At 40.6% G+C, this 27,858-nt stretch overlaps 1 protein-coding gene across 1 annotated transcript in view; it reads right to left on the bottom strand.

The window, feature by feature from the left end:
• Positions 1-27,858, bottom strand: part of TBC1D32 (TBC1 domain family member 32) — a 127,258-nt gene that overhangs the window by 62,560 nt on the left and 36,840 nt on the right. The window contains 8 exon segments of the mRNA XM_081094753.1: positions 3,552-3,668; positions 7,658-7,776; positions 11,215-11,302; positions 19,357-19,495; positions 22,570-22,652; positions 23,357-23,558; positions 24,120-24,247; positions 27,396-27,538. Coding sequence (XP_080950879.1) covers positions 3,552-3,668; positions 7,658-7,776; positions 11,215-11,302; positions 19,357-19,495; positions 22,570-22,652; positions 23,357-23,558; positions 24,120-24,247; positions 27,396-27,538 — 1,019 coding nt within the window.

The following is a 27,858-nucleotide window of genomic DNA, read 5'->3' as shown; positions in this document are numbered from 1 at the left end:
ATTGTCACAAGAACCCTCAAATAGGAATGTTATTGCTCACTTTTAACAGGAAAAAACTAAGGTCTAACTTGTCCAAGGTCACAGAGCTTTTAGGGGCAGAACCAGAAATCTAGTCCAAGCAGTCTGGCTTCAGAAAACAAACCTGTAACAGCTACACCACGTAATGCCTTCCAATAAAGCCACAATGGAGAACACAAGACAGAGGGGAAGAGAAGTCCACGAAAGGAGACCACGCAGGAGAGACCAGAGAAGTCTGAAGGGAACCAGAAGCAGTACCACAATCATAGAGGAGAGTGACAATAAGGACTGGATCAACTGTGCCAAATGCCGCAAGGTGGTAAATTAAGTTCAAGGAAAGACGGGCACATAAATGGCTAATTATAAAACTATTTTATAAACACAATGACGCAAGTAAGCACAAGTCAAAATTGACACACTTCAAGGAACAGAGAATATAAAATAAAAGTTGAATGAAAGAAGTACCTATTTTTATATTTTATTCATATAAATTATCAAAAATTTCCCAAAGTAGAGAAAGTTTAAAAAAATTAAAATGTTTAGAGTTAACAAGAATTAAAAGTATTTATAAGAACAAAACTGTGTAAAAAAACACCACCACACAGGACAAGTGACCAGAAAAATAAAAAAGTAAAGATGAATAATGGAATTTCAGTATTAACCAAATAATTCTTTACTAATGAATATATACATATTTATGTGTGTTAATCCAAAAACTTACCCAAAGATGAGGAACTAAATATCTCTGGATGATTAACACAAGCCCATCTAGGAGCAAGATTATTAAATAAATCTCAAATTAAATAAATATGTATATACTGCCCTCATGGGGTAGTTAATATGTAGTTCATTAAAATATAAGGAGAAAACATATTGCACTCCTCGAATACTGCTTATTCCTAATTATCCCAGCCCAATAAGAGAGCAGCACTGGTGTGATTAATAACATGATAAGTCATCTAAAAATCATTCGTACACACGTTATTTGTGCCAAATCTCTTTGCTTGGGGAGTGTTAACATTGTATTCACTCTGATAGGTGTTGTAACTGTTAGGTGGCCTGGATCAAAGATTCCATTGACAGATAATTCAGAAACTGATATTCCATGAGGAAGTAAATCAATCTTTAAATGCCATTAAATAGTGTTCCTTTTTTTCTGTGTCATTTTTTTTTTCTGTCAAATTGCTTTTTCACTACAAATCTCCAAAATATCATCTATAAAAGGGAAAAGTTGACAGAACTTGGCTGACAGAACCTGGCTATGATGATCACCTGAACACTGCCTCCTTGTCATTCCTTCTTCGCCGACTCCGTCCACACCTTTGGGAACCCCTGGACCCCAACATCTGGCGACTGAACAGAGACCCTTAGTTCTTTACAGGACCCCTCACCAGCTCTGTTAATGTCCGTAATTTACAAACAAATTATCTATACCAAAAATAGGGATATGTCTTCTGGCACTACTGTTAAATCCTTATTAAGAAGTAGATGAGGAGAAACCAAGATGGCGGCATAGGTTAACACCGGAGATTGCTGCCTTGAACAACCACTTCAAAAAACAACTAAAAGACGGAACGGACATCATCCAGAACCACAGGAAGGCTGGCTGAGTGGAAATTCTACAACTAGGAGGAAAGAGAATATCATACCCAGACTCAGAGGAGGCGCAGTGCTGAAGTGAAATACTCAGGTGCGGAGTGCGCGCGGAGCGGGCTGGCGGCGGAGGGCGCGGTTGTTGTTTTCAATCGGGAGGGAGTTTCAGACTCTGAGCTCCAGCTCCGGGCGAGTCTCTAGGGATCCAGAATCAAACGGTAGAAGCAGGACTGTCTGGCCACGGTTGGAACTCGAAGGCAGCTTTCTCTCCGAGGTTTGCAGCGGTTGCTGGGACTCTGTGAGTCAGAGCCCCTAGGGATGGAACTGAGAGCAGCCATAACTGCTCACTCCGGCCTGCCCTGTAGATCCCCGGGGACCCGCCCCGCCCAAGCCCTGGGCAGAGCCATTTGCCGGATAGCCTCAGGCAAACTCTAGATTAGCACCGCCCTAGAGATCCTGCACAGAAGCTCTCCCACTGCAGACACAGCTGACTCTCATAGCCAGTTAGCCTGGAGGTCAAATCACCCCCGGTATTGCCGACAACAATCAAGGCTTAACTAAAACAAGACTGCGCACAAAGACCACTAGGGGGTGCACCAAGAAAGCATAAAAAATGCGGAGACAAAGAAACAGGACAAAACTGTCAATGGAGGATATTGAGTTCAGAACCACACTTTTAAGGTCTCTTAAGAACTGTCTAGAAGCCGCCGATAAATGTAGTGAGATCCTCAAGAAATCCAATGAGACCCTCGATGTTGTGATAAAGAACCAACTAGAAATTACGCATACATGGACTGAAATAACGAATACTATACAGACTCCCAACATCAGACCAGAGGAGCGCAAGAATCAAGGTAAAGATTTGAAATGCGAAGAAGCAAAAAACATCCAAACAGAAAAGCAAAATGAAAAAAGAATCCGAAAATACGAAGATAGTGTAAGGAGCCTCTGGACAGCTTCAAGCGTACCAACATCAGAATTATAGGGGTGCCAGAAGATGAGAGAGAGCAAGATATTGAAAACCTATTTGAAGAAATAATGACAGAAAACTTCCCCCACCTGGTGAAAGAAATAGACTTACAGGTCCAAGAAGCGCAGAGAACCCCAAACAAAAGGAATCCAAAGAGGACCACACCAAGACACATCATAATTAAAATGCCAAGAGCAAAAGACAAAGTGAAAATCTTAAAAGCAGCAAGAGAAAGAAAGTCAGTTACCTACAAGGGAGTACCCATACGACTGTCAGCTGATTTCTCAACAGAAACTTTGCAGGCCAGAAGGGAGTGGCAAGAAATATTCAAAGTGATGAATACCAAGAACCTACAACCAAGATTACTTTATCCAGCAAAGCTATCATTCAGAACTGAAGGTCAGATAAAGAGCTTCACAGATAAGGAAAAGCTAAAGGAGTTCATCACCAACAAACCAGTATTATATGAAATGCTGAAAGGTATCCTTTAAGAAGAGGAAGAAGAAGAAAAAGGTAAAGATACAAATTATGAACAACAAACATGCATCTATCAACAAGTGAATCTAAGAATCAAGTGAATAAATAATCTGGTGATCATAATAGAATCAGGGACATAGAAAGGGAATGGACTGACTATTCTTGTGGGGGAAAGGGGTGTGGGAGATGCGGGAAGAGACTGGACAAAATCGTGCACCTATGGATGAGGACAGTGGGTGGGGAGTGAGGGCAGAGGGTGGGGCGGGAACTGGGAGGAGAGGAGTTATGGGGGGGAAAAGAGGAACAAATGTAATAATCTGAACAATAAAGATTTAATTAAAAAAAAAAAAAAAAGAACTTGGCTGGAGATCCTAGACAGAACTTGGCTGGAGATTGTGGCTAGAGATCCTGGCAAGGCTGCTGATCAACTGAAAAAATAAATAAATAAATAAATAAATAAATAAAAGGGAAAAGTTAAAAAAAAATTACTTACAATAATACATGTGGGAACTTCACGAAGAGAATATTCTGCTTTATTAGGAAGATCTTGATTGCCTACCAGCTCATAAATAGCAGGATAAGATAACAAGGTCACCAGCCCTAGAAAAGACTGGGAGAAGAGGGGAGAGAAGGAAAAGTCATTTAAATGGCTAATTTTTTTTTCAACCACATCCACAGAATCATTAGTGTAAAGTTTTATAGCAGTATGACTGCAAGAATTTTTTAAATAAACCAAATTAATCCACATAAGTGTGAAATACATACATATATGATAAGAACAAAATAGTTAACATTAACAATAATCTGTGTTGATAATGCATAAGAACAATTGTAATAGAACAACCTTGAGAGTTGGAAAATACTTTAAAATATCATGTATCTCTTAAAAAGTGTGGTTCTGAGGAAAAAAATATTAAATGATCCATATTTCTCATTCTTTGCATTTGGTATATCTGATGTGTAAGAAAATACTACTTAGAGTCTCTGGAGCAAGAAAATAAATTCTATATATTCTTCGCTTAGGTCACAAAGCCATCTTTATCCTTTAACTACATTCACTGGAAATCCAACTACCCTAATTGTAATTAATTTTTTAAAGCCATGGCTTTTCCTATCAAAATCAGCTCATTTTCTGGTGCAATCTTCCCAAGTTAATCTCTCCATGAAGTTTTTAAGCTCCCAGTCTCATTTTGCCTTATTCAAGACAACCTGAACATTTTTTTCTCAGGCACGTTTCATTCTTTGGATCCCCTGTGCAAAAGCATGCAGTGGTTGCCCATCACTAAACATCAAATCTAAACTCCCTTCCATGACTTTCAAGGCACTTTACTAATTGACCCTCTCTTCTCTCAGTCTCAAAAGCCCATTATTCCTCAGCATGAAGTCACCACTTCAGTCAATCGAATCTGCCTGTGGTCTTTTTCTTTTATATTTTTATTGATTTCAGAGAGGAAGGGAGAGGGAGATAGAAACATCAATGGTGAGAGAGAATCATTGATTGGCTGCCTCCTGCTCATCCCCCACTGGGGATAGAGCCCGCAACTGGAATCAAACCCGGGAACCTTTAGTTTGTAGGCGGACACTCTTTCCACTGAGCCAAACCAGCTAGGACCCTGTGGTCTTTTTCAAGTGACTGCCATGTAAACAAACTTTTCTTATCCAAGAACATGCTCCTCCTACCCTCCCATTATTGCACTTCATGAGCTTTCACATCCTTTTTTTCTAGAAGACTTTCCAATTAACTCTATCCATCTCTAGAAGCCCTATATTTTGCCAATACTTTCATGTTAGTTTGTATTGTATCAACTGTACTAATTTGTAACTATTAAATTTCCTGCTTGTCATTTTTTAAATTTTTTACTAAACTCAGAAAATTTAAGAATCAGACAAATTGAGTAAACAAATTTTAGGTACAATATTTTACCATGAAAAGTTAAAGATTTATGTTTTTCAAAGATAGCATTATCAGATTGAGGATTAAGTCTGATGAGTTTTATAAATGGGTATTAAATTTTCTCAAATGCTGTTTCCACTTCTATTGAAATCATTGGATGAGATTTCTCTTTATTCTGTTAATATGGTGAATTAGAGTTTCATTTTAGAATGCTAACCGAACTTTGAATGGCTGGGATAAACACCACTTGATCATAATAAATGATCATTTTAGATATTGCTAGATATAATTTGATAATCTTTTGTTAAGTATTTTTAAGTTGATATTCATCAGAAATATTAGTCTGTACTTTTCTTTTTTGGTAACATTTGTCTCATTTCCAGGTCGGGGTTATGCTGGCCTCATAACACAAGTTAGAAACTGATTTCTCTACCTTTGTTTTCTGAAAGAATATGTGTGTACTATATCTCCTATAAAATTTCATAGAATTTACTGGTGAAACTATCTGGTTTTCTTAGCCAGAGGTTTTTTTGTTTGTTTGTTTTTTGTTTTTTTGTTTTTTTTATTATTAGTTAAGGTATTACAAATGTGTCCTCATCCCCCCCATTAACCCCCAAACTCCCCCCCCCTCCGCCCCGCACACTCATGCTCCCATCCCCCTGTTGTCCATGTCCATTGGTTTGGCTTATATACATGTATACAAGTCCTTCAGTTGATCTCTTCCCCTTACCCCCGCCCTCCCCTACTTTCCTTCTGGGGATTGATAGCCTGATCCCTGTTTCTCAGTCTTTGGATCTGTTTCTTTTCATCAGTCTATGTTGTTCTCTATAATACACAAATGAGTGAGATCATGTGGTATTTATCTTTCCCTGACTGGCTTATTTCACTTAGCATAATGCTCTCCAGTTCCATTCACGCTGTTGCAAAAGGCAAGAGTCCCTTCTTTTTTTACCGCAGCATAGTATTCCATTGTGTAGATGTACCACAGTTTTTTTAATCCACTCATCTGCTGATGGGCACTAAGGCTGTTTCCAGATCTTAGCTATGGTGAATTGTGCTGCTATGAACATAGGGGTGCATATATCCTTTCTGATTGGCATTTCTGGCTTCTTGGGATATATTCCTAGTAGTGGGATCACTGGGTCAAATGGGAGTTCCCAGAGGTTTTTCATAACAAATTCAATTTCTTTAACTAATATGTAGCAATTTAGATTTTCTGTTTTGTATTAGGTCCATTTTGGTAAGCATATTTTTAAGAAGTGTGCCAATTTTATCTTAGTTGAATTCATAACATAAAGCTGATCATACTATTCCATTATTGCTCTTTAATATCTGCCCAACCTTCAGTGGAGCACAAACTGATCCCTGTCCTTGGACAAATATATCTGTTAAATCTAGAATCTCAAGCAGTACGATTCTCTTCATCTGTATTGACTCCCCTCCATTTCTTGTCTGTTTATTGCCATTCCAAAAAAATCAACTTATTTTTAAGTTATTTTTCCTGAGTTGTGTTTTCTACTGGAGGGGACTAGTCCACCACTACAGAAAGCAGAATTTTTTTTGTTTTAATTTTGATAATTTTATGATACCATTTGAATGAAAATTTCTCAGGCTATCACAAAGTCAAAGTCAGGAATCATCATTTCATTTTAGTAAAACTATGAGAACATGTTAGATATGTAAAAGCCATCCATAATAATAAAAGTGTAATATGCTAATTAGACCGAACATCCTTCCGGATGTCCTTCCGTCCTTCCGGAAAAAGCCAGGGCTGCAAGGGAAGCCCAGGTCCCCGGTGCCTGCAGGCGGCCAGAGGGAAGCCCAGGTCCCAGGTGCCTGTAGGCAGCCAGAGGGAAGCCCGGGTCCTGGGTGCCAGAGGGAAGCCGGTGCTGGCAGCTGGGAAAAGGAAGGCCTACTCTTGCACAGATTTTGTGCATCAGGCCTCTAGTTGAATTATAATAGCACACTGTGGAGATGCTTAAGAGTTTGAGGTATTTTTGCCACATTATTCTAAATGATAGCATCTTCTCTCTGCCTACCCCTTCTTCAAATAATCTTAACAATTTTCTTTTCTTTTTTTTAATCTTCACCCGAGAATAGTTTTCCATTGATTTTTAGAAAGAGTGGAAGAGAGAGGGAAAGACAGAAAGAAACATCAATGTGAGAGAAACACATCAATCGGTTGCCTCCTGCACAAGCCCCAACCAGGGCCCAGGCTGGGGAGAAGCCTGCAACCGAGGTACATGCCCTTGACCAGAATCAAACTTGGGATCCTTTGGTCCACAGGCCAACGCTTTATCCACTGAGCCAAACCAGCTAGGGCACTGGCAATTTTCTATTAGATTTGAGTTTAAGAGCAAAAAACTGTCTTATTTTGATCAGTTGGTTTTTGCGTCAGGGGTTTTTGTGTATTTTCTTGTTTTGTAACATGCTCTGGTGTTTATTACTCTTTATTAAAAAAGAAAATGTATAATAAAAACATTATGAAAAAAATCCTTCCCAAAATAATTCACAGAGAATGGTAGTATTTCTACCATTTACAAAATCCACTGTGATTTTTTTTTTTCAATTTAGAAATGAAAAAAAAGAAAAAAAATTAGGAAAGGCTGCTGACTGCAATTGAATAAAACAAAGTCTGGATAAATTAATTCTGGGAGATACACTTAAAATCTGTGCATTATTAGATAAATCAAATCATCTCTTACCTTTTGACAGCTTTGGTCAATAGGATCCACTGGAGTGGCTCTGGGATGGGTTACTCTAACATCATCTTTTCCACATTCCAGATTGGTCCATAACTCAGTTATAAGTGCGTTAATGAACCCTAAAAAGAATTGTTTTACATCATATTTATAGTATGCTATTTCTTTGGATTATGGAGGAAAGATACAATTAACCCTCTAACTAGATTGGTTCACGTTGACAAAAGATACATAACCTCTAGAAATACATAACCTTGGTAGATATTATATTTTCTATTGTTAATATACCTTTATACCTCATTAACATAAAACTATAATGTTTAAATTCTGAAAGATAATTTTTCTATTGACCTGAATCATATGGAAATATGTAAAACAGAACATCAAATCATCAAGTCAGAAATTTTATAGGAATGGCATTCGAGGAGAAAGTGTCCCCTAGGTATAAAAGAAAAAATATAGGCTCTGAAATTGAGAATATCACAGTTAAATTACAAAGCTGACAGCTTATCAGTGCATGACTTTAGAAAACTCCAAGGGTTGCCATGAAGTATAAATGGGGTAGCTATAGGGTTCCTAATATAGTACCTAGGACATCTTAGGAACTCAAGCTGTTGGTCTTCCTTCCTTTGTCCTGTGAAAAATTACATTTAACCCTCTCATGAAAAGTTTGATACTATGAGGCTCAGAAGTTTAATGACTTAACCAACAAAGAAATCTGAGATAAATCTAGTCTTCAAATGCTTTCATTAATGTGCCCTGAGGACTGAATAAATTGGATTTTATTCTACATAGAAGAGTAAGTGATTCAGCTTAGTACAACTTTTACCATGAAACATGTTTCATACTGAAAGAAGTTCAAAATAGTTCAGTCAAAAAACATTTAAAATATGCTATAGAAAAATATTTTTATTTAATAAGAGAATCAACAGTGATCACTGATGTTATGATCCAACTCTAAGCCTTGAAAAATATAATCACAGTATCTCTAGTAGAGATTACATCTTGTCTCCAGTTCAGGGTTCAGATAATTTTAAGATACAGTATCTTAAATTCTCAATATTTGAACTTTTTAGAAATCCAATCCATAGTGGATAATACCTGCCAACTACAAACTGCAAAGACAGTGGTGAAAGTTAAGTGGTGACAAGGAAGCTTTCAAGAAAGGAAGAGGAAAAGGGGAGCGAGGAAATGATATCTATATATATAAAAGCCTACTATGCAAACTGTCCCCGCGGGAGTTCGACCAAGAGACCAATTGCTTGCTATGATGTGCGTTGACCACCAGGGGGAGGTGCAGAAGAAAGGAAGGCCCCAGCCTGCAGCTGGAAGCCAGGGAAGGGAGGCCCCGGCCAGGAGCTGACAGCAGGGGAAGGGGGGCCCTGGCCGGCAGCTGACAGAAAATGAGGGCAACTTCTTAAAGCATCAAGTATTTTTCAGTTTAGTTTATGACATGCCATTGTTCTGAGGAAAGAGAACAATTTTGTATATATTTCACAGGAAGAGAAAATCCCAGTAGGATTTCCTTTTCCTAAACCTTGTTCATGGATTGGTAGAATCAACATCATTAAAACGTTCATACTACCCAAAGGAATCTATAGATTCAATGCAATCCCCATTAAAATAGCAATGGCATACTTCAAAGACCTAGAACAAATTCTCCAAAAATTTATCTGGAATAAAAAAAGACCCTGAATAGCTGCAGCAATCTTGAGAAAGAAGAACAATGTTGGAGGGATCACAATACCAGATATCAAACTATATTACAAAGCCACTGTTCTCAAAACTACCTGGTACTGGCACAATAACAGACATATAGACCAATGGATAAGAACAGAGAACCCAGAAATCAATCCAAGTCATTAGACTCAATTAATATTTGACAAAGGAGGAAAAAGCATACAATGGAGTCAAGACAGTCTCTTCAATAAATGATGTTGGGAAAATTGGACAGATACATACAAAAAAATGAAACTAGACCACCAACTTACACCATACACAAAAATAAACTCAAAATGGATAAAGAATAAACATAAGATGGGAAACTATAAAAATCTTAGAGAAATCCACAGACAGCAAAATATCAGACATATGGCGTAGCAATATCTTTACCGATACAGCTCATAGGACAATGGAAACTAAGGAGAAAATAAACAAATGGGACTACATCAAAATAAAAAGCTTCTGCACAGCAAAAGAAGCCATTAACAAAACAATAAGAAAGCCCACTGCATTGGAGAACATATTTGCCAATGTTATCTCTGATAAGGGTTTAATCTCCAAAATTTATAGGGAACTCATACAACTTAACAAAAGGAAGATAAATAATCCAATCAAAAAATGCGCAAAGGACCTAAATAGACACTTTTCGAAAGAGGACGTACAGAAGCTAAGAGACATATGAAAACATGCTAAAAATCACTAATCATCTGAGAGATGCAAATCAAACCAACAATAAGGTACCGTCTCACAGCTTCAGAATAGCCATCCTCAACAAATCAACAAATGACAAGTGCTGGAGAGGATGTGGAGAAAAAGGAACCCTCTTGCACTGCTGGTGGGAATGCAGACTGGTACAGCCACTGTGGAAAACAGTATGCAGTTTCCTCAAAAAGTTAAAAATGGGACTTCCATTTGACCCAGTAATCCCACTTCTAGGAATATATCCCAAGAAAACAGAAACACCAATCAGAGAGGATATATGCACCCCTATGTTCATAGCAGCACAATTTACAATAGCTAAGATTTTGAAACAGCCTAAATGCCCATCAGCTGACGAGTGGATTAGAAAACTGTGATACATCTATACAAAGGAATACTACGCTGCTATAAAAAAGAAGGAATTCTTACCATTTGCAACAGCATGGATGGAAATGGAGAGCATTATGCTCAGTGAAATAAGCCAGTGAAAGAAAGATAAATATCACATGATTGCACTCATTTGTGGAATATAATAAACAACATAAACTGATGAACAAAAATAGAACCAGAGACACAGAAGCATTGAACAGACTGTCCAACCTATGAGGGAAGGCGGGGGGTGAAGGGGTAAGAGATCAACCAAAGGATTTGTATGCATGCATATGAGCATAACCAATGAACACAGACAGGAGAGGGGTGAGGGCATGTGCTGGGGGTCGGGGTGGCCAGGGAGAGGTCAATGGTGGAAAAGGGAAACTCGTGTAATACTTTAAACAATAAAGAATTTAAATTTTTAAAAAAAAGAAACCCTGTAACTTTTTTTGACCTAAGGCATAATGTGGAAAAAATAACTTTAGAGTAGTATGCTGATACTTGACGATGCCAATTAAATTTTCCATTGGCTTACTCATTATATTTAAATGATTATAATTCTAACTAGAGGCCTGATGCATGAAATTCATGCAAGGGGCTCGGCCCTCACAGCCCGGCTGGGTCGCAGCCCTGGCTGCCTTGCGCCCTTGCAGCCCTGCCTCCTGCCCACTGGTCGTTCCGGAAGGTCGTTCCGGAAGGTCATTCCACTGTCTGGTCTAATTAGTATATTAGCTCTTTATTATATAGGATTAAAAGAAAAAACGTACCTGAACTTTGTAGTGCTATTGTACCTGCTGCTGTTGATGCCACTTGGGTAACCAAAACTCCATAGTCAAACTTTTTATGCCTGCTAATCTAAACAGGATAAATAAGGAACAACCATGAGAGGCAGGAAAACATAGCATGCTAATATTTACTTACATGTAGAGTTACTAATTTTTTATATTAAAATACCAGAAAATAACAAACAAAACCCAGAGATTATTTAAGTAAAGATAAGAATGGCAAAAACAAACTCAGAAACTATCATAATCAAGTTAATACTAATGTAATATTTTTGACAACTTAATTTCAGATCTAGGTTCTTGTCCCAGCCATGTAACTAAGTAGCTTTTTGACCTTGAACAAGTCACTTCTCTCTCTAGGTCTAACTCTCTTCATATATAACATAAGGGACTTTGACAAGATGTAAAGTAAGATTACTTCCAACTCCAAATTCTATTATGTTATTACTTAATTTGTTAGATTAGTTCTTCAAGGATAAATTTCATCAATAAAACTGTATTGACTGCCAGTTTTTTAACTGGGCTTTTAAGTAATCAAACAACTTTAAAAAGTAAAATGGTATCTTCTTAAAAATTATAATTACTTTTTTTAAAAATATATATTTATTGATTTCAGACAGGAAGGGAGAAGGAGAGAAACATCAATGATGATAGAGAATCACTGATTGGCTGCCTCCTATACACCCCACTACTGGGGATCGAGCCTGCAACCCAGGCATGTGCCCTTGGCCGGAATTGAAGCTAGGAACCTTCAGTCCACAGGCTGACGCTCTATCCATTGAGCCAAGCCAGCTAGGGCAAAAAGTTATAATAACTTTTAAAGGCAATATGATTTTTTTTAAGGAAGGGAATTATATATATCTATCTATCTATATCTATCTATCTATATCTATATCTATATATCTATATATATATGTACATATATATAGATATATAGATATAGATATATATATATACCTATATACACACACACACACACACACACATATATATATATATATATATATACTAGAGGCCCGGTGCACAAAAATTTGTGCACTCGGGGGGAAAGCGGGGTCCCTCAGCCAGGCCTGTGCCCTCTCACAGTATGGGACTCCTCGGGAGATAACGACCTGCTGGCTTAGGCCTGCTCCCGGGTGGCAGAGGGCAGGCCCAATCCCTAGGTGCAGCCCCTAGGCGGGCTCAGAGCAGGGCTGATTGGGGAGTTGGGGCACCGCCCCTGTCATGCACAGAGCAGGGCGGGTTGGGAGGTTGTGATGCCACCCTCAGTCACGCTCAGGGTAGGGCCGATTGGGGGGTTGGGGCACCGCCCACTGTCACACTCAAGGCAGGGTCGATGGGGAGGTTTTGGCGCCACCCCCTGTCACGCACAGAGCAGGGTTGCTCAGGGGGTTGGGGCGCTGGCCCCTGTCACTCACAGAGCAGGGCCCATCAGGGGGGTTGGGGCTCCGTACCCTGTCAAGAACAGAGCAGGTTCGATCAGGGGTTTGGGGAGTTCCCCCCGTCACGCACAGAGTAGGGTCAATCAGGGGGTTGGGGAGCTCCCCCCTGTCACGCACAGAGCAGGGCCCATCAGGGGGTTGGGGAGTTCCCCCCTGTCACACGCAGAGCAGGGCGGATCAGGGGCTTGGGGCGCCGCACCCTGTCACACTCAGGGCAGGGCCAATGGGGAGATTATGGCTCTACCCTGTCACACACAGAGCAGGGCCTGTGGGGGGCGGTTGGGGCGTCGCCCTCTATCACCCACAGAGCAGGGCCGATCAGGGGGTTGGGGCGCCGCCACTGTCACAATCAGGGCAGGGCCGATGGGGAGGTTATGGCTCTACCCTCTCACACACAGAGCAGGGCCCATGAAGGGGGCGGGGTTGGGGCGCTGCACCCTGTCACACACAGAGCCGCAGGGCAATCAGGGGGTTGGGGAGCTCCCCCCCTATCAGGCACAGAGCAGGGCTGATCAGGGGGCTGGGGCGCCTTCCCCTGTCACGAACAGAGCAGGGCCAATAGGGAGGTTGTGGCCCTGCCCCCTGTCACACACAGAGCCGCAGGGCGATCAGGGGGTTTGGGCGCTGCCCCATGTCACGCTGATCCTGGTGCCGGGAGGCCTCGCAGCTCCGCTGATCCCGGTGCTGGGAGGCATATTACCCTTTTACTATATAGGACAGAGGCCTGGTGCACGTGTGGGGGCCGGCTGATTTGCCCTGAAGGGTGTCCTAGATCAGGGTGGGGTCCCCACTGGGGTGCCTGGCCAGCCTGGATGAGGGGATGATGGCTGTTTGCAGCTGATCACACACCCTTCAGAGTGGGGGTCCCCACTGGGGTGCCTGGCCAGTCTGGGTGAGGGGCTGAGGGGGTTTTCAGGCTGGTGGGTGACTAAAGCTCCCACCCGCTCCTTTTTTTCTTTTTTTTTTTTTTATTCTGGGCCAGCTTTAGCTCTCAGGCTTAGCTCCAGCTCTTAGGCCTCCGCTGCTGAAAGCAGGTTTCTGGCCTTTGTTTACCTTCTGTATTTGAAACAATGTTGCGATCCTGCTGGCTGAAGCCCGGGACTAAAGCAGGTTTCTGGGGTTTCGTTTAGCTTCTATATTTGTAACATAGTTGCTTAGAGTTGCAGCTCAGAGGCCGGCAGCGGCAGGCGGGGAACGTTGGAGTCCTCCGTCACTGAAGCAAGCAAGCCTCATGTTCGCTTCCAGCTGCCTGGCTGCTGGCCACCATCTTGGCTGGCAGTTAATTTGCATATCGCCCTGATTAGCCAATGGGAAGGGTAGTGGTTGTACGCTAATTACCATGTTTCTCTTTTATTAGATAGGATGCCTAAGTGACCATCGACTGTTGGACAGTTCGCTAGGTAGCTATGACGAGCAATGACCACCAAGGGACAAACACTCCGACCAGTAGTGGAGGGAGCCCGATTCCTTGCGGAATCAGGTGGGGGTTAGGTTGTTGCTGGGGTACTGCTGGCCCCAAATCTGCTTCACCCGCACTCAGACTCAGAGAGGAGGGGAGGAGGGAGCCAGTGGGCATCCAGGTCTTGGGGGCTGGGCCTGAGGGAGGGGTCTCGCAATCCAAGACTCCTCAGGAGATGTCAGAGAGCCAGTTTCAGCCCAATGCCCACTGGCCCAGCTGACGGACCCCACTGGTGCACAAATCCGTACACCGGGCCGAACCGGCCCGATCCCTGCAGGCCAGGCCAAGGGATCCCACCAGTGCCCAAATCCGTGCACCAGGCCTCTAGTTTTACATATAAAATACTCTCCAGCAAAAAATGTTCAGCATTAATGTACAGATTTCTAAAGAGTATTGTAGAAAACCTTAAACAATTTATTTCACCCAGAGAATATTGTACATGTATTCATGGTAAAATACAAAAATGAGTATCTCTCTTAGCAGAAATCAGAATAAGGAATTAACAAAGACATTATATAATGTTCTTCCTTCTCAGACTTTGGCTAAGATCAGATTGGCTTATAAAATGTTTGACTTCTAAACAGAGGTAACCACTTAGGAATTTATATTTTTTCAACATTTCATTTAAAAAATCTATTTCAATAAAATTTTTAAAATATAAGCTGTACAGTTAGTTTTAGGGGCAAAAAACCTGAAGGACCATGGAAGTTAGGTTAATTTCTTCAATTTTCTGCTATTTGTGTCTTTATCATTTGCCTTCCTTTTTCTATTTTTATTACTCATATCTCTCTTTTCCTTAATTTGCCATCCAATAGTTCTGCAATTAGATAACATAGAAGTAAGATAAATGTCTATCCTTTTCCCACTTGCCTTACTCCATAACAACTGCAAACACACCTTACTCAATCACCCCCACTGATCCTGCTGATCCAAACATGAGAAGCCTTGGGGCTTCCCAGATTCAGACGAAGTACTGAAAGGAAGGAGCAGAAGAAAACCACAGAAAAGTTAGAGATGCTTTGTTAACAAGACTCAGATTTCGTGGACACTGTTAAATACAAATCTGAGTTCTAGTATTACTTCTGTCAGTCACTAGAGCATAAGCAGAATATTTAACCAGCCTGGGTCTCCACTTTCTCTTCAGCACAATTAAGGAAATGGCCTAATGGTTTTCTTACTAGGTAAGTCAGGATCTACATTTTCAAAAAGTGTTGTGAATAGCATAGAGCACCATTTGAGTACTGTAATAACTTCTAAGATGATAAGTTTCTGAGATCTGGGAAACAATGACTTCTATTATAACCACCAGTGTGGTACAAAGGAACACAAGGTTGTCTTAAAATTTGTGAATGTGAAAAATGGTATCTAGTCATAGGTGTATTATCACAAGAGTAAAAGTGGTTTGCATGGTTTCATGCATCTGAATGATACTAAAAAATGTATTTGAACGGCCTGAATATTTTCAAAAATGTAAAAAGAAAAATGAAAACTCAAATGGTCAACTAGTACTGAAAGAGATTCAAATTCACCATCAGATAAACTCAAATTAAAACAACACAATTTCATTTATGTAAACTATATTTGATATAGTCTGAATATACGTCCCCAAAAAATTCATGTTAAAATCCTAACCCTCCAAAAGGTAATAGCAGTAAGTGGGGCCTTTAGGAGATGATTAGGTCATGAAGAAGGAGTGTCCTTATGAATGGGATTAGTGCTCTTATAAAAAAAGATTGCTGAGAGCTCCCTAGCTCCTGCCATGTGAGGGCCTTCACCTGACCATGCTAGCATCCAGATCTCGGACTTCCAGCCTCTGGAACTGTGAGCAATAAACCTGCTACTTATAAGTCACCCAGAATGTAGTATTTTGTAATAGCAGCCTGAATAGACTAAGACAATATTATACAAGAAGTATGCACATTCAAAAATATTACACATAGCACACTGGTATGAAGCCTGGAGTAGGGGGATATATGCAGAGTAAACAGGACTGATAGGAGAATAAATTTAATCAAGAGAGAAATCTTGCATGGACAGATGGGGACATTATGCAATGAAATGAAACATGTAAACAACAAAATTCTCCATACTTGAGGTCCATTTAAACAAATAAAAACACATCTGCACATACCAACCTAGTATAATAAACAGATGTTCATATGTTTTATTTATAAAGAGATGTTCTGGCCCCGCCCTCAGGAACTACTTAATCTACATTGGCAAAAGCAATCCTAAAAAATTAACTATTTGTTTTTTATAGGCTTAAATAAAAGCAGGGCCGAAACCGGTTTGGCTCAGTGGATAGAGCGTCGGCCTGCGGACTGAAAGGTCCCAGGTTCGATTCCGGTCAAGGGCATGTACCTGGGTTGCGGGCACATCCCCAGTAGATGTGCAGGAGGCAGCTGATCGATGTTTCTCTCTCATCGATGTTTCTAGCTCTCTATCTCTCTCCCTTCCTCTCTGAAAAAAAACAATAAAATATATTTTTAAAAAAATAAAATAAAATAAAAATAATAAAAGCAGGAAATTACAATGACAGCTAAGGAAGAACAAATACAATCCTATCTAATAAAAGAGAAACATGGTAATTAGCTGTACATCCGATACCCTTCCCTTTGGCTAATCAGGGTGATATGCAAATTAACTGCCAGCCAAGATGGCGGCCGGCAGCCAGGTAGCTTGAAGCTGACATGAGGCTTGCTTGCTTCAGTGACGGAGGACTCCAACGTTCCCCGCATGCCGCTGCCGGCCTCTGAGCTTTCAGTTTGAAATATAGTTACAAATATAGAAGCTAAACAAAACCCCAGAAACCAGCTTTCAGCTAGCCGGGATCTCAGAGCTGGAGTTGATACAGTGTTTCGATTATAGAACCCAAACAAACCAGATACCTGCTTTAGCAGCAGAGGCCTCAGAGCTGGAGCCAGAGCTAAAGCTGGCCCAGAATAAAAAGAAAAAAAGGAGCAGTTGGGAGCTTCAGTCACCCGCCAGCCTGAAAACAGCCCTCAGCCCCTCACCCAGACTGGCCAGGCACCCCAGTGGGGACCCCCACTCTGAAGGGTGTGTGATCAGCTGCAAACAGCCATCATCCCCTCATCCAGGCTGGCCAGGCACCCCAGTGGGGACCCCACCCTGATCTAGGACACCCTTCAGGGCAAATCAGCCGGCCCCCACACGTGCACCAGGCCTCTGTCCTATATAGTAAAAGGGTAATATGCCTCCCAGCACCGGGATCAGCGGAGCTGCGAGGCCTCCCGGCACCAGGATCAGCGTGACATGGGGCAGCGCCCAAACCCCCTGATCGCCCTGCGGCTCTGTGTGTGACAGGGGGCAGGGCCACAACCTCCCTATTGGCCCTGCTCTGTTCGTGACAGGGGAAGGCGCCCCAACCCCCTGATCAGCCCTGCTCAGTGCCTGATAGGGGGGAGCTCCCCAACCCCGATTGCCCTGCAGCTCTGTGTGTGACAGGGTGCCGCACCCCAACCCCCTGATCAGCCCTGCTCTGTGTGTGACAGGGTGCAGTGCCCTAAACCCCCCTGCTCCCACGGGCCCTGCTCTGTGTGTGAGAGGGTAGAGCCATAACCTCCCCATCGGTCCTGCCCTGAGTGTGACAGGGTGCGGCGCCCCAAGCCCCTGATCCGCCCTGCTCTGTGTGTGACAGGGGGCGGTGCCCCAACTCCCCTATCGGCCCTACTCTGTGAGTGACAGGGGGGAGCTCCTCAACCCCCTGATCGGCCCTGCTCTGTGCGTGACGGGGGGAGCTCCCCAACCCCCTGATGGGCCCTACTCTGTGCATGACAGGGTACAGAGCCCCAACCCCCCTGATGGGCCCTGCTCTGTGCGTGACAGGGGGTGGTGCCGCAACCTCCCCATCGACCCTGCCTTGAGTGTGACAGGGGACGGTACCCCAACCCCCCAATCGGCCCTACCCTGAGCGTGACTGAGAGTGGCATTGCAACCTCCCCATCCGCCCTGCTCTGTGCATGACAGGGGGCGGCGCCCCAACTCCCCAATCGGCACTGCTCTGAGCCCGACCAGGGGCTGCACCTAGGGATTGGGCCTGCCCTCTGCCACCTGGGAGCAGGCCTAAGCCAGCAGGTCGTTATCTCCCGAGGGGTCCCAGACTGCGAGAGGGCATAGGCCGGGCTGAGGGACCCCCCCTTCCCACCGAGTGCACAAATTTTTGTGCACCAGGCCTCTAGTCTATATATGTATAAGCCTAAGCGACGGTACAACCAAACAACCAGAACGACCGGAACGACCGGTCGACCAGTCGCTATTACATGCACTGGCCACCGGGGGAAGACGCTCAATGCAGGAGCTGCCCCCTGGTGGACAGTGCGCTCCCATAGGGGGAGTGCCACTCAGCCAAAAGCCAGGCTCACAGCTGGTGAGAGCAGCTGAGGCGGCGGGAGCCTCTCTTCATTCCGCAGCAGCGCTACCGAGTGGCAGCAGCAGGTTCAGCAGGCCGGGATGAGCACAAGCAGCATGGCACCTGGCCCCAGCTTGAGCTCCTCCCTAGCCACCTGCTGCTTGGAGCACTGCTACATCCCTCAGGGAATGTCTGAATACCGGTTTAGGCCCGATCCCCACACAAATCCACACACAAATCCATGCACCGGGCCTCTAGTGATATTTATAAGCAGGCAACCTAATCACATCAAAAAACAACAGCTGCCAGAGACAGAGAATAAAGGCATACTACCTATGATCCTAAAAAGCTCAGAGGTCTAGGGATATTCACCGTGACAGCAAAAACTGAATATACCTCTATGACCTCTACCTGAGAAAAGGCTGTATTATATTATAAATTTTATTTAACAGTAGCAATAATAAAATCCCTCTTCAAATATGTGTTTCTTTTCAAATGTGATGCCTACATTGCCACGGACACATACATTTAACCCCAACAGGTTTTTCTCCTGAGGTTCCATCCAGTTTTAGTACATCCAGATGTTTGATAGCACCTTTACAAAACACCTGGATAATTAACTGAATTTTTCAATTGCATAGGCTTGTTTGCCATCCTGTAAATACAGCCATAGATACCAACATCAACTGTCTAATGCTTTCCTAAAAAACAAAATCAAGTTAAACATTACAGTGCTGTATGGTTTTTAAACTCAGGTTTAATAACCTCTTCAAGCACAGAAAACAGGATAATATTCTTAATGGCTTTTAAAGCAACAAAAATTCCTTTTGACTGTGGCAGATGGTAATTCGTACCTGTAATTTTTTTGCATATCGGTTGAACATAAATGTCACACATTCACTGATGGCACCTGTTCTTTGAAGAAGTAGTAGTCCTTTAGGGGTAGCAGCAAAATTTAGTAAACCATCTAACAAATTCTCTTCCCAAGCCATACTGAAACAGGTGAAGAAAAGGTATGAGGTTCTTTATTATACTCAAATGGAACAGAAAATACTTTAGCTTAATACTGCTGATAATTAAATTTACAGAGTACACATTGGTTGCAAAGTATTCAATATTTTTTAAAATATGACAAAAAGCATAGTTTCCTCAATAGTGAACTCTTTTTACTTTTATTTATTTTTAGAGAGAGAGGAAGGGAGAGTGAGAGAGAAAGAAACATCAATGTGAGAGCAAAACATCCTAGGGTCAAGTCCGCAACCCAGGCATGTGTCCTCACTGGAAATCGATCCAACAACCTTTCAGTGCATGGTATGAGTCACGTCAGTCAGGCAATAGGATATCTTTGCATTGATTTTTAGAGAAAGTGGAAGGGGGTTGAGAGAGGGGCGGGGAGGGGAAGAGGGGGGAGGGGAGGAGAGGAGAGGAGAGATAGAAACATCAGTGTGAGAGAGACACATCAATTGGTTGCCTCCCAAACACCAACTGACCAGGGCCAGGAATCAAGCCTGCAACCAAGGTATGTGTCCTTCACTGGAATTGAACCCACAACCCTTCGGTCTGTGGGCCAACGTTCTAGCCGCTGAGCCAAACCAACTAGGGCAATAATTCTGTTATTTCTTACATCTTCTATCCCAATAATTTTCCTTCACTGAATGAATCAAATATTCACTGCACGTGTCCGCATTTTTATTATATCTATGATAGATTCTCTTACAAATGCTTAAATTGCCTTCCTATTATAATTCTGCTGTGCCTGGATTTCCTGAGCCCAACCTCTCCATTATTTTGAAATTTACTTCCTTTTCATTATAGAGTATCTGTTTTCTAATTTTCTAAAGCATACCAGGCATATTATATTTATTTTCATAAGCTTTTATTATACTTTCAAAGAATGACTTTTTTTTCTCTCAGAACAGTTCTAAAAGGAAAGCTAGTAACATTCTCCAGAGAAAAAACCTGAAACAGTCACAAGACATACTTTTAATAGGAGAATGAAAGCTAGAAATCTGGAAATACAGAAGGGGATACGAGAATTTCATTTTCAAATACCAGAATTAAGAGACAACATATTACCTACTGGATATTCCTAATTGTCTGGAAAGAAACTGTAGAGATTAAAATAGTTCACTCCCAGTGTACCTTGCATGAGCCTTATCATATAAATTGAACACACCATATTGCTATGTTGTATTTATTTATTTGTATTCTACACTACTAAATAAGCTCTCTAAAGTATATAGTTATCCTCAGAACTCAGCAAAAAAAAATTAGTCCAATAAATAGCTGAATGAATGAGTACAAAATGAATGCACAGAGATAAAAATGAAAAGACTTCCAAAATTACAGATCTAAAATTTACCTCAAAAATGATTTGCAGAAATGTTTTTTCCCTCACTCCTTCACCAAAGAAAAAAATGCCAGTTGGTTTAAGTTTATGAAAACTATATCATATAAAGTTAATTCTCTAAAAACTAGCTATAATTGTTTTTTTAACTATTACACTGTTTAAAAGATGCAAAAGGTTTTTTGATTGACTGGTTGGTTTGCTTTGACCTACCCAAAACAAATGTTAGGTTTTGGGTTTCTCTTCAGAGAATCAAGATTCTTCTCTAATTATGATCTGTTTAGACTCTGCCAGCACTCAAGGAGAGAATCCAGGAACATATGTCACCACATCTTAATTAAAAAAAATAATAATGTATTTCGATTCATCTGTCAACTTCTTGAGACAATGAACCCAACAGCTCACACTCCTGTCTCATTTTTGGGGCTCATCCAGGATCACCCAGGGACGATCAGCTTTTGCTGTTGGACTGAAGTGGTCCATTTACCTGTGCACAGCAAAGCCCATTAAGACACCAACAGAAGTTTGCAGCCAAGAAACTCCAGGCCAAGATAAGTAACAAACCAGTCATGGCTGACGTCAGGACCAGCTGACCTGCTGCCCCGGTGCCATTATCAATCAGTGGAGACCACAACCCTGAGAGGACACAGCTGGAAAATTACTGAATCTTCTGTTAAGATCTTCCCCTGGGACTCCCTGAAAGTCTCCCCCTTAAAGCCCTTAGGATGGAGGACCAGTGCACTCTTCCTCCCGGGAGTAGTCCGTGGCCTTTCCTTTTTCCTTCTCTCTGCCCGTCATTCCTTTCGCAGGCATGTTACCATTACTCTCCTCACTCCCAAGCTCCAAGGGCCCTTCCTTTACCTCCATAACTCATTTCCTAAGCCCATTTATTCTAGGAATTACTTCTTCTACCTCGGTAATTTACCCAATAAATGTTCTCTTACATAGATAGATAGATAGATAGATAGATAGATAGATAGATAATTTCCCCCATTAATCTGACTCCATGTCTTATTGATATCTATGAAGAAACATAGACTTCTAAATTTAAAATGAGTATAAATACTGATGTAAATTATTTCCCCTTCCAAAGTCTTATTAAAACACATTCTCACATATTTTGAAAAATCATTATTTAAATATACATGGACTTCATTGGCATTCAAAAATTCAAATTCCTGCCGAAACTGGTTTGGCTCAGTGGATAGAGCATCAGGCTTGCAGACTGAAAGGTCCCGGGTTCGATTCTGGTCAAGGGCATGTACCTGGGTTGTGGGCACATCCCCAGTGGGGGATATGCAGGAGGCAGCTGATCAATGTTTCTCTCTCATCGATGTTTCTAACTCTCTATCTCTCTCTCTTCCTCTCTGTAAAAAATCAATAAAATATATTAAAAAAAATTCAAATTCCTTCTACTGAACTCCCTAGTTAGGTTTCCAATGTTAGTATTTGGAAATTCTCCAAATTTTCTGGAAACAACTCCACATATCAAGTTTCCTAACCCAAAATGTAAATACAGAATGAAGCAAGTATAATAAATATTGCTAGGTTTTTTTAAAGTTATAAATCTAATCTCTAAACTTCCAGGTATAATTTTCCTTGGTCCTATATATAACTTACCTTGCCATAAAATGGTTTTGCTACAGTAGTCTGTTACATTATTATTTTTAAAAATATTTCAGCAAATATGTTTTTAATTTATTTAATCAAGTATACTTACATGTTTTGGGACTCCTGGCTTACCGAAGAGACAGAATCTGAACCTTCTACTGGAGTAGGAATTCTTTCTGATACCAAATTTGTCTAAAACATAACATTAAATTTGCACTTGTTTTTTTCACTGATAGCATTACATTCCTCATGCTACACTTTTTTTAAAATTACCTTCAAAAGTTAAATTTGGGTTTTAATTGAATATTATTTAAAGTATTTCCTTATATGTATATACGTATAACCCATGGACACAGACAATAGTGCAGTGAAGGGCTGGGGAGGGTGCGGGAGTGGGATGGAGGAGGTTAATGGGGGTTGGGTGGGGATGGGACATCTGTAATACTTCATTAATTAAGATAAATTTTTAAAGTACTTCCTAAATAAAGCATATGAATGTAGGGAAAAAAAGACAGTCTATTGATATATATTATATTTGACTATTGCTACACTATAATCTACAGTGTCCATAACAAAAATCCAGCATCTGTAAAAACTGCACAGAAATAACTTCCAAAGAAGAATGTCAGTCTATGCAAAGATAATTTATCTCAGCTTCTCTTGCCAGAAGAAAAGACTCTGTAGTACCGTTAGGTCCTAGAATTGTGTTCTAGGGAGAGGAGATACAAAAGTCATCCTGTGCCAAATTAAAAAGCATTACGCCCTCCAGAGAATTGTGATGCTAAAGAAGTCCCATTTGCCCCCATCAAATACTATTTTAACTGCAATATGACACTAGAATAATTCTATTTAAAATAAAGATTTGCAGGGAGGGAAAAAAACTTGAAAATACTGACCTTCTTCCATGCATTTGCTATAGATTCATGCAGACCATAAGGAATTAACACTTGCAAGCCTTCACATGTACCATATATTTGGCAACATGTGGAAATAAAAGCTCCTTTCACCATGGGCAACATTTCCGATCCAGAAAAAATAGAAATATCTTCATCAAGAAGTTTTTTCAAAAACTGGGCTATTTTATGAGCACCTGTAGAACTAACAGATGATACCTAAAGGTGATTCCAAGATTATAAACCATGCATTTATAAAACACTACCAAAGGCTAGCTTTGTCACAAATTCCTCATCTGCTTGGCTTGCTTTTAGTTCTCCTCTAACCTTTTCTCTGACATATCAATATTCTTGTTCCTACCCATGCGCAGATGTCTAATAAGGAGAACATTTTCAATAGAACTGAGGGAAAATTTAACAGGAAAAGTGTGTGGTTTAATCTGTCATGAGTAATCGGCTATGCTGGTCATGTTTTTTGCTTAATGGCTGTGATATCTTTCCAAATCTCTCTGAGCCCAGTAGATAGTTAGTTATTGTCATCTATTCCCAGAATTCTCTTCTTTCCTCTGCATAGTCCATAATCCTGGTTACTCCTTCAACTTTCTGATGATCTAATATGTTGTTAGTGGCTGGTCAGGAAACTAACTGTACCTAAAATAGTTATCTATATTTTCATTAACATATAGCATGGCATCTTGGAAATTTTGAATCAGATTTACAAAATATGCTACTAATTCCACAAATTATTTGAAACACAGACACATACCTTTTTTCTTCAGAAGAGTTCATATTTTCTCCATAAAGAAGTAAGGTGAGCCCTTCTTCTACAGACGCAATTCTTGCCAAAATATCCGCTATGCAAATTAAAGCTGCTTCAGAGCAATGTGGAGCAGCCTGTACATTGAAAAGAACAGGCACATATTTGATGACATGCTGGCATATCCCAGACTAAAATTCAAGGGCAGGAGTGTAATCTAATAAAGTTATACTGCCACAACAAAAAGAAAGTTATGATTGTTTGGCTGTGAAATAATATGTCTGAATTAAAAGTAACATTAGATTAGAGTCTCTTACCAGCATAGCTGATGAGGAAAATTCATACAGACTTTTTATGCAAATCAGTTATTGTTTATTAAGACAATTGAGAGAACTGCTGCTATGACAATTTTATATGTAACTAGTGGCCTGGTGCACAAAATTTGTGCACATTAAAAGGGAATTAATTAGAGGAAATATTTTAATATTGCTATTTTGTTTCCATCGCTCCATCCCAGTCTCTCCCAGTCTCTGTCTTTCTCTGTTTTTCTCAGCAGTCCTCCAGGCCTCCCTGCCTCCCTCTTTCCCTCTTCCTCTTTCCCAGCTGGGAAGGGGCAGGGCCAGTGGGGGCAGCTCCACCCTCTGCCTGTCCTGGGGCCTCATTCTGAGAGAGGCTCCAAGAGCGAGCTGGGAGGGAGGGAAAGAAAGGGAGAAAAAGGTGTGAGCTGGTGGGCGCTGCATGTGTCTGTGCGTGTGCGGTTGTGAGTGAGTGAGAGTGCTGGCCCCACTTCCCCTGGCCCCGCCACCACAAGTCCCCACCCACCAGAGCCTGTTGCTCATGCAGCCTGGGTGTTAGGTCGAACCTTCAGTCGTTTTGGATGTGACAGACCCTGGCTCTTTATATATATAGATTCTTGTGGACAAATGCAGTAGCTTCTCTATTTCCACTTTGCCCTTTATTTCCCATTCACTAGTGTCCTGTACAGGCATACCTTGGAGACATTTAGGTTCAGTCCCAGACATGGCAATAAAGGGGTATAATCTTTTGGCTGGTGGAGGGTCTTGCCTCCAATTTGTAAAAAACGTAACATCTGTAAAGTGCAATAAATCTAAGCAGAATAAAATAAGGTTTACCTGTATATCCAATCTAATTTTATTATACAGAGTCTTTAACACACTACCATCCTTTTTAGGGGATAGCATCCTTTCCTAAGTTGTAGTCATAAGTTGTAGGTCTAAGGACAGCCAATTCATGGGCTGGCCAATAGCCAATGATGTCCCCTAATGAGAAAACATAGGCTGGACCAATCATATTTCCTCATTTTTTATTTTAAATGAATGTACTAAAAAATATTTTCCAGCGTATAGCAAATTAGTGCAAAGAAAATACTGAAAACTAGAGAGTCATGTTCATGCTAGAACCCATCAACGTGCTGAAGTCTACTAAAGTTCCTACTCTTTCTGGGACCTACTTATTCACCTGTACCTGCATGGATGCCAACATTCATATTCTCTATAGTAAACCTGAATATACATTGCAACTAATATATTCCAATTCCAATAAATTCAGTGGCTTACCTTAACTAATGAGTCGGGTATATTCACTTGAAGAATTCCTAATTATATCAGACATTATGTTAGTCCAGTGGTCGGCAAACTGCAGCCCCTTGAGTGTGGCTCTTCCACAAAATACCATGTGCAGGCGCGCACGTACAGCGCGACTGAAACTTAGTGGCCACACTCAAGGGGCCAAAGAGCCGCATGTGGCTTGCAAGCCACAGTTTGCCGACCACTCTGTTAGTGTATTTCATACTAGATATCTTTTTTTGAGCGACTTCTCTGCCTAAAATACTTTCCTTCTCTCATAAAAACACAGTTTTCAGAGGCAACCAATCGATGTCAAAAGAAAATAAGAAATTAAAGATGTTAAAGACACAAACAATTTCTATGGTTTAAGATTCAAGAACACATTTCTCAGATCTGGTATATGGTTTATATTTACAACATTATTTATATTATGGCATTTTATTAAATTAAGCTGTATTAGGTATTCTATTTGTTTCTTCTCTATTTTGTTTTCTGGAAGTTGACTGTAAGACCATCAAAATAATTTATCATTATATCCTCTTAATTTCCCAGAATTCCATACTTTGCACCGCATTCACATAAATGCTTAATGTTTTCTGAATAAGCAATGAATAATGAATACATGGATGGGTGAGCAATTGCCCAGTCCATTGAGAGAGATGAAACCAATAAAAACACTACATAACACAGACATGGAAAGACAAAAACATTTAGCTTAATTTATTTTTTCTTTTTTTTGTTTGTTTTTTATTTTGTTTTTTAGAGAAAGACAGCATACACTCTATGGTGTCTCTTCTTCTTCTTTGAATATGTTTTTTATTGATTTTTATAGAGAAGGGAGGAGAGACAGAAACATCAATGAGAGAGAAACATCAATCAGTTGCCTCCTGCACACCCCCTACTGGGGATTAAGCCCACAACCCAGGTATATGCCCTGATCAGGAATCAAAGTGGTGATCTCTTGTTCATGGGTCAATGCTCAACCACTGAGCCACACTAGCCAGGCAACTTTTAACTTATTGATAAGCTCATTGATAAACTTTGAGTCATTCCCCAGAAGCTGAAGTCACAGAAGAGGAGGAATATATTACAGACAACAGTACTAGTAGTGGTACCAGTTCTGCCACCTGTTAAATATGACCTTTAACAAGTCACTCCTCCTTTGAGCCTCAGTTGTGAGGATTACATTACATAATGTGAAGAAATATACTATACAAATTGTAGAGAGACATACAAATGTTAGGAACCAGGATGTTTATAAGCTTTTTTCCTCAAGTGACATTAGTTCTTCATATAAAACAGAGCTGGCTCTTCAGAAAACAATCACATTTCCAAAGGCCATAAAATTGCCATTAAAACAAATAATAAAACATTCACAAGATTAGATTTAAAACACAAATAGCTTTTTAATAGAACAACTTATCTTTGTCCTTACAACCATCAGCTCTAAGCCTAACTAGAAAAAAAAAAATTTAAGATGTTATATGTATTTTTCTCCCATATTGTCTAATAAATCAATTGACTACATAAACTATAATTTAACAATAAATAAAAATCTCTTGGCATAAAGTACATTCATATGTGGAAAAATGGTATAATAAAATAATTTTTAAATATATCAAATTTAGAAATAAAACCCCATTGAATAGTCACTAATACCCAACTAAGAGACTTTTTCTCTTTAGTAAATAATACCAACCTTAGTTCCTTTCATTAAATTATGAATAGGCTGAAGAAGTGCCTCAACCACAGGTTTGTTACATAAGCATTCAATTGCACATTCTTTTTGGTCACAGAGTATCTGTAGAACTTCAGTCACCATTGCTGCAGGAGAGTAATTCTCTGTAATGGAAGAAGTATTTTTTTAAATTAAACCTTTTGACATTAAATGCTTAATATATCTTTTAGTTATGGATTAGCTATTACCATTCCAAAAAAAGTTCAACATCAAGATTAAACAGTTTGAAAAAAATCACACAATACAATGCCCAAAGGATGATGTAATACCAAATTGTAACCTAAAACTTAAGGAGATATCATCTAGCTTAACGTATCTTCAAGTTAATAAAAAGTGAGTAAATTACAAAATATGAATGCCAAAAGACAACAATATAAGATCACTCACTGTTTGACATTAAATCATTGCTTGACAGCAAGGATGG

Source organism: Myotis nattereri (genome assembly GCF_964212035.1).
Source record: "Myotis nattereri genome assembly, chromosome: 6".
NCBI classification, from domain to species: Eukaryota; Metazoa; Chordata; class Mammalia; order Chiroptera; family Vespertilionidae; genus Myotis; species Myotis nattereri.
Note: the sequence above shows the minus strand (reverse complement) of the source record. Positions and strands in the feature narration are given on the sequence as shown.